This window comes from Mesoplodon mirus (genome assembly GCF_964341445.2).
Source record: "Mesoplodon mirus genome assembly, chromosome: X".
Lineage (NCBI taxonomy): Eukaryota > Metazoa > Chordata > Mammalia > Artiodactyla > Ziphiidae > Mesoplodon > Mesoplodon mirus.
In genome coordinates, this window is record NC_138981.1 from 89,166,522 (window position 1) to 89,175,054 (window position 8,533).

General features: G+C 40.8%; 1 protein-coding gene across 1 annotated transcript; it reads left to right on the forward strand.

Annotated features, from left to right (window-relative positions):
• Positions 1 to 7,947: 7,947 nt before the first annotated feature.
• On the forward strand, positions 7,948 to 8,533 carry LOC309797301 (late histone H2B.L4-like). Its single transcript, XM_082610903.1, has one exon. The coding sequence runs from the start codon at positions 7,992 to 7,994 to the stop codon at positions 8,406 to 8,408; it is 417 nt and encodes a 138-aa protein (XP_082467029.1). The 5' UTR covers positions 7,948 to 7,991; the 3' UTR covers positions 8,409 to 8,533.

The following is an 8,533-nucleotide window of genomic DNA, read 5'->3' on the forward strand; positions in this document are numbered from 1 at the left end:
ACTCAGCACACCAAAACAAGGACAGACTTACTGCCAGTCCTTAGCCATAAGCCACTTTAGATGTTACCTCTGCTGCACATAGCTACCTTGTCCAATGTTCTGTACTTCTTGAGTTGGCCCACTTCCAAGGACTGATCAAGGAGGTGGCATAAAGATCTGGCTATGTTGGACCAATGTGAAATGACTTCAACAGGCCTTTAGAACTCAGCATGGGATCAGAAAGTAATTTTGGAGGGTCTGCGTTAGATGTGCACTTCTCCCTCTGCCCACACCTACCTCTCGCATCCCTTTCTTGGGCATTGAGCATGCATAAATATCCTGCACACTAAACACCATATCGATGTTTGTGTCCTTAGAACTTAATTCAGAATAAAAGAGATTGGAGACAACATGAAAAATCATGGTATCAATATTTACACCAACAGATACCATGTGAAAGGAACTTCTAAGGAATGTTTGCCACTTCTGGTATCCCTAGGAGATGTACTTTATACTTTCTTAGTCCATTTGTTAGGTGTCTTGATCTCCATTTAATCCTTTTATTCTCTTTATGAAGTATTCTGTATTATTTTTTAATCTACCTTCTAATTCACATATTCTCTCTCCAGGGGTGTCTTAGCTATTTAAAATTTCTTTACTCTTCTATTCCAGTGTTTATGATTTTCTGTACTAGAAAGCTTATTTGCATCTTTTTTTTTTTTTTTTTTTTTTTTTTTTGCGGTACGCGGGCCCCTCACTGCCGCGGCCTCTCCCGTTGTGGAGCACAGGTTCCGGACGCACAGGCCCAGCAGCCATGGCCCACCGGCCCAGCCGCCCTGCGGCATGTGGGATCCTCCCGGACCGGGGCACGAACCTGCGTCCCCCGCATCAGCAGGTGGACTCTCAACCACTGTGCCACCAGGGAAGCCCTATTTGCATCTCTTTGATAATTAGCTATTGATTACTCATGTATTATGTATCTTATCATCTATTTAAATATGTTAATTAACATTTCTTGTACTTTGATGATAAATCTTTACAGGTTTCCATTTTGGTTTATTGTTTATGCTGATGTTGGCATTTTGGAAGGGGGGAAATCTGTGCTTGTTTTGGAGGACTTCAACCGTAGGAATATTTGTAGAAGCCTCAATTAAGGTTAAGCTCCCCTAGAAATAATTAGATTTGTATTTGCCATATATATGAGTTTACAAACAGAAATTAGTTGGGCCATGCTGATATTGTTAATTAGAACACCAAAGCTACATCAGGGCACTCTTTTGATTACAGATTCTCAAGGCAACATTTTATTCCCCAACCATAGTTAGGGACAAAATTAGAATTTTCCTTGGTTCTTTATTTCTTATGAGAAAAAAAGTCCAGTTTTTCACTATGGGTATAGTCAATTAAGCATTTATTTCATTTTTAAAAAAATATTTATTTACTTATTTATTTGGCTGCATCGGGTCTTAGCTGCGGCACACGGGACCTTTTAGTTGGAGCATGTGGAATCTTTAGTTGCAGTATGCGGGATCTTTAGTTGCAGCATGCAAACTCATAGTTGAGGCATGTGGGGTCTAGTTCCTTGACCAGGGATTGAACCCAGGCCCCCTGCGTTGGGAGTGTTGTGTCCTTGCCACCAGGGAAGTCCCAGTCAATTAAGCATTTAGAATTATGTGTATGTCTCAGCTGTCTATTAATTTGAGCCCATTTTCAAGCACACCTGAGTATTTAAAATAATGTTTAACATAATTTTGGGGGCTTCCCTGGTGGCGCAGTGGTTGAGAGTCTGCCTGCTGATGCAGGGGACACGGGTTCGTGCCCCGGTCTGGGAAGATCCCACATGCCGCGGAGCAGCTGGGCCCGTGAGCCATGGCCGCTGAGCCTGCGCGTCCGGAGCCTGTGCTCTGCAACGGGAGACGCCACGGCAGTGAGAAGCCCGCGTACCGCAAAAAAAAAATATATATATATATATATATATATATATAATTTTGTATATTACAATTTATAATTGGAGGATTTTCAGTTTTTCTACCCAATACCCAAACAATTTCCAAACAAGAAGTGTAAACGTCCCTTAAAAATATAAACCATACTAAGATCACTCAGTGGTAATCAGCTGATATTTAAGCTACGCTGCAAAGTTCCAGGCAACTTTCACACACATGCCTGGTGCTGCAAGGGACCTCTTTTCTTGTGGGGATGTCCAGCAGGATAGGCTGACCTTTTACATGGTAGCCATGTGTCCTCAAAAAGCAAGACAGAAGGACATTCCCTCTTAAAGCTTAACCCCATAATTGGCATAATATAATTTCCACCATATTCTATTTATTGCTCAAAATAATCACAGCCTTCATCAGCTCAAGAGGAGGGGGAAATGAACAGAACCTCTCATTGGAAGGAGTATCCAGGAATGAGCAACATTCCTGGATCTAATATCCACTAAAACCAAGCTTCTTGAGATCCTTTTGGGTGCCATACACAGGGTATGGCCAAGAAACAAGTGTTTTGTTCATTATACTAAGGTGGTTGTCTATGGATTCGTTTACTCTTTACCTACCACTAGGAGAGGGACACCTATCATTTAGTGGAATCCTATACTCTACACCACAACTTTCACACTAAAGTGGAATGAAGTGTCTAAACATTATAGACACCCTCTCCCACTTGTAGGACCCTGCATGTAGACAAAGAAACACACAGGTAGGCAGCAAGGGGGATGTAAGTAGAGATTTCTTGGTGAAAGGAACTTGGACAGACAGGGTTTCAATATCTAATTTTTCTGACTTAGGGACACAGAGTTCTCCCATATTTCTCGTGGTTCCCTTCTTTCTTGGGTCCTCTAATGCCTGACACTTCAGTTGTAATCTATCCCTCTCAGCTGTGCCTTGAAAAGTACATATCCACAGAGTCATAAATAGGGCAGGTTTGAGGACAAAATTTAGGGAGAGGGAAAAGCATAAGAAGCCCTGGATATATGCCCTTGCATGATGTTGGAGTGTGGTTAAGGGAAACACTTGATTATACTTTTTCACTTGAATTAATTTCCAAATGGAGATTGAGGTAATTGAAGTTTATTCTTTTATATAAAGGTATTTCCTATCAAGCAGGTTGATCAAGAGAAGCATGGTTTCTGTTATCCTCTGATAGACTCACACACTCAAAGGCAAAACCATGCCTAATGGGTCAGACACTGAAGTGAGATTTAGGGAATCACCTAGGTCCTGGTGTCAGTTCTAATTCAGTAAATATGTGACTTTGGGTAATGCCCTTCACCTACCAGAATATGGTAAAGGAATCTGGGTTTTCAGAGGGATAGATTACACAAGCCAGTCCATTTACTTCAACAAGCACAATAACCTTGCATATTATTCCTACTTACAACAAATTTCACTCAGGTGCATGACAAAATACCTGCTCAAGTATCAGATCCACTGAGCTATATGGTTTCTGCTTATCTTCACTTCTCAAAGGCTGATGAATTTCACAATGCCTCTGTGTAGAATATTGCAGTTATTTCTGCAACGTGTTTCAGTTCTCGCTTATGTTTTACAATGAATTCTGTAATACAGATAATGTTGAAAAAAGTTTGAATGGGGTATGCTTGTCCTATTAATACTATTTTCTTAGGGTTGGAACTTATAGTTTGTTATTTAAGCAGTAAAGCCCTTGCTCTAATTCGTATTTTCAGTAGTCAACACCATTAGATCATGATTGCTCTTTAGGTGTCCATTTTCTTCAATTACACTCTGAAGTGAATAATTACATATGCTCATATCTCCTCCAAGGTCTTCAACCTTGAACTCCATTTTCCCTCTCTCCTTCCTAGATGCCATGTGTGTCACTTATCCTTGCGCTTCTGTCTTCACAGTGTATATGGTACAGTTGTAACACTGGTTTACTAATGCCTGTATTTGATTATTGGATTTACTAAATGTAAAACACACCTAGCACAATAAAAATATCCTAGTAGGTTAGATTTCTTAACAGGAATTCTCACATATTATTAATGTGCAAGAAATGTTTAGAAAAACATTTGTATTTCATACGGGCAAACACTGGGATATTGAAGCAGCAACAATGAGCACAATAGGAATTAAATAATTTTGTGAAATACCATTTTATCCTATGGGTCCACAGTTCTCTTTTTGAAAATGCAATGGCTCTGAAATGAGCTTTCTGCTTCCAAAATTATATTCAGGTTCTGTACGACCAACTTGAGGTCCCACACAGAGATATTTACTTGCCATTGATTTGGTGGAAGATTTTCCTGGTCTCCTTGGGAATCATATTCTTTTAAAAAAATTCTTTCATAAGATTCCTCTAATATTCCACAAAATAATAAATAAGATTCCTGAAAATGGGACTCATTTATCCTAAATATTTACTCCAGCGACCAAGGAGAGCTCTGGAGATATAATAGCCCATCAGAATTCTTCAATCTTGGACTGAAAAACACAGACTTTCACTGCCCATTCTTTAAAAGACACTGCCTCCTTCATACCTGAACTACTCAGGGAAGCTCTCTCTAGTATCTTGCCACGGCACCCCAATTCTTTTTCCTTATCTCACAAGGCTCTGCCAATTTAAAAAAAGTATTTTGTTTAGTCTGTCCTGTAGAGACCTGTCCCTCTTCTGAGGGGCTCAGGAAAAGTTTGATTTTGTAGATTATCAGGAATTTATCTCAGTGTTTGGCTGAGAGTGATATACTTTACAGGTTCTTATATCCTACACAATAGGAAATAATTACAACTTTTTAAAAAGAAGTACAAATGGAATACAAAAATTGAAAAATATGTAGGTGTAAAGCAACATAATACTTTCTAAAAATTGAAAATGACAGAGTATCTTCTCCCTCACAGATAAGAAGAAATAAAATACTAAAATGAAATTACTGAACATTCACATAATTGTGAAAATGACTGTGGCAGGGCCACCTTGTTTCACTTAAGTGGTCACCAGTGTTCTCTTAATAAAATGGAAGAGGCAGGAGATATGTCTATATTTAGCTCAGAATACATATCTCCTATGGGTTGAATTTGTACCTCTAAAATTCATCTATCTATGCTGTAAATACTCGTACTCATATGTGATCATATTTGGAATCTTTACTGGGTAATCAAGTTAAAATATGTTCATTAGAGTAGGTCTTAATCCAAATGAGTTGCATCCATATAAAAAGGGAAAATCAGACATAGATACATACATATAGGGAGGAAAATGTGTGGAGGTGTAGGGAGATTTCAGCTATCCACAAGGCAAGGAGAGGGTCCTAGAATAGATGCCCCTTATGCATTCACACCTTGCATAAGATCCAACTCAGATGTAACCTTGATTTGGACTTAGAGCCTCCAGAAGTATGAGACAATAAATGTATGTTGTTTAAGTGACCCAATCACCAGCATTTTGTACAGAAGCTCTAGAAAACTTATATAATATTTAAATGACCTTGATTAGATTTTTTTTTTTTTTTTTTTTGCGGTACGTGGGCCTCTCACTGTTGTGGCCTCTCCCGTTGCAGAGCACAGGCTCCGGACGCACAGGCTCAGCGGCCATGGCTCACGGGCCCAGCCGCTCTGCGGCATGTGGGATCTTCCCGGACCGGGGCACGAACCCGTATCCCCTGCCTTGGCAGGCGGACTCTCAACTGCTGCGCCACCAGGGAAGCCCGACCTTGATTAGATTTATAAAACAAAGAAACAAACAGCAGATAAATAATCACACTTGTTACCCTACTGTCACCAAACCTGAACATCCCAGGAAGACTGTTACTGGTTCATTCATGAACACCGCACTATAGAGTGAGTGGCCCAGTGACTGTGGCTACCAGTTTGGGTCCCTCATTGGCTGACTTGGTGTCGAGGTGGACTTGAACCTCTCTGACTGGATGCTCCCACCATCCCCATGATGTTGAGCTACAAGTCATGAAGGTTTTCCACTTCAAAAACAAGAGAATAAGGCCTAGAAAAGAATAGAATTAGATCATCTGAACGAGTTGGAGTAGACTTCTGATTCTAGGCAGCCTGGAATAAGTTGTTTCCTGAACTTTTTGTTGCACTTATTTCTATGCTGTATTGGAGTCCCCTTTTTAAGTGAATCCATAAACACAGTAATGGTGAAAAGGTTTCTGAATGGGCTATACTCTTCCTATCAATACTATCATCCCTGATTTGAGACTTATAACTGTTATTTAAGCAGTGAAGCCATTTCCCTCAGTTTGCCTTTACAATAAACCACAACATTACAAGGTGATTGCTCACTAGGTTCCCGTATTCCCTCAATCAACTGAAGTGAATAATTACTAGTTGTTACTCCCCTTTCCAATCTTCAACATCAGACTTTCCCTTTCCCCTCTCCATCCTAGATTTCCTATGTATCAGTCATCTCTGAGGTCCCAGTTATCACTTCAAAACCAATTATGGTATATTTTGAATATTTTGGGTTTTTTTTTAACTAATGTGTCCATTTAATTTCTGAATTTATAAATGTGAAAGAAACAAAGCTCACTAAAAATATTAATGGATTCTTTTTCTTAAAACGACTTCCTACATAATACGATATGTATTATATTTAGGTCCTTAATCCATTTTGAGTTTATTTTTGTGATTGCTGTTGGAGAATTTTCTAATTTCATTTTATTACATCTAGCTATCCAGTTTTCCCAGCACCATTTATTGAAGAGACTGTCTTTTCTCCATTATATATTCTTGCCTTTTTTATTGTAGATTAATTGACCGTAAGTTCATGGGTTTATTTCTGGGCTCTCTCTTCTATTCCACTAATCTATGCGTCTGTTTTAGTGCCAGTACTATACTGATTGATTACTGTAGTTTTCTGGTATAGCCTGAAGTCAGGGAACCATATTCCTCCAGCTCTGGTCTTCTTTCTTAAGATTGTTTTGGCTATTCGGGACCTTTTGTGTTTCCACACACATTTAAAAACTTTTTGTATAGTTCTGTGAAAAATGCCCCGGTATTTTCATAGGGATTACATTGAATCTGTCGATTGCCTTGGATAGTACAGTCATTTTAACAATATTAATTCTTCCAACCAATAAACATGGAATATCTTTCCCTCTGTGATGTCTTCAATTCCTTTCATCAGTGTCTTATAGTTTTCCAAGTACAGGTCTTTTACTAACTTAAGTACATTTATTCTTAGGTATTTTATTGATTATTTTTCTCTCACACTGGCAGTTTCTCAGTACTCAGAGTAACCAGTTTTGTTAAAATAACAGCTCACATTTATTCATCAATTCCAGTATGTGTGGTATTTTGGGGACCTAATTAATGTTAAAAGAATTTAAAATTTACTAAATGTTAAATAATTTTAGTGTTTATGTGTAAGTATTCCCATTTCTGTTTGTGTTCTGTCTTTGCAGAAAGTGGTTTTGTCATTCTCTTCATTCTGATCACTGGAGGTTTTGATAAGAATTGGAGGTAATAGCTGGTGAATTATGTCCCATGATTTTGAGGAGCACTCTGCAGACCATGTCAGAGAGTTCCTGCTCAGGCCATGGAGGCTCAGCCATGGAAAGGTAAGATTCTGTGTGGGAGTAAAATGGCTGCCAAGTGGCCAAAGTCATTCTGATGGAGGCAACGACTTCAGTTAGGGAGGTCAGACTCGTTCAGGAAGCTCAAACTGAGTTTTATTCAATGTAGGTGGCTTAGGTGACAACTTCTCAGAGTTCTCATGCATAAATAGTAGGCATAAATCAGCTGAGGTGAACTTTGCCTACGTGGGGCATAGTTCAAAGATTTTCTGGTAGAGGTCACGGAAAGTTTAAAGGTCACCAGATTTCCACTGTGATTGGTTGACTGGAGGCCAAGCAGGGGGCCATCCAATCACACGTGACATGGGGTGCCTTAGTGACAGGCCTCCCTGCTTTGCATTTTATCCAATCAGATATGAACATTGCCCGTGACATCAGAGAAGGCAGGGAGTATAAACGGGGCCAGCGGCACTCAACTGCCGCACTGTCCTTCCCTCTGAGCTGTGGGGGAGACGGTTCTGACATGTCTGAGCCTTCGCCTGAGACGTCTGAAGAAAGCCTGGCCACCAAGGAAGCAGAGCCCTCCAAAGCCGAGCCAAAGAACCCGAAGCAGAAGACACCGAAGCGCCGCGGCTACCGCAGCCGCCGCCGCTCTGATGGCTTCGACAGCTTTGCCGCCTATTTCCCCAGGGTGCTGAAGCAGGCCCACGAGGGCCTGAGCCTCTCAGAGGAGGCCGTGGACGTCATGGATTCGTTCGTTAAGGATATGTTTGAGCGAATCGCCAACGAGGCGGCGCACCTGGTCTGCTCCAGCAAGCGCTCCACCCTCAGCTCTGGAGAGATCCAGACCTCCGTGCGCCTGCTGCTGCCTGGGGAGCTGGGCAAGCATGCCATGTCCAAAGCCAGCAAGGCCGTCATCAGATACACCACTGGCAAATGAGCTGCCTCCGGACCATCTGAGCATCTCAAACCAAAGGCTCTTTTCAGAGCCACTCATTTGGCGGGAAAAGACCTGTAGCTCTGAAGAGTCCGATCCACTCTGGGTTTTCGCCCTGTGCCATGAGG

Bases quoted from the DNA above. Each gene is read 5' to 3' on its own strand.
- LOC309797301 (XM_082610903.1), top strand. From the start codon at position 7,992: ATGTCTGAGCCTTCGCCTGAGACGTCTGAAGAAAGCCTGGCCACCAAG.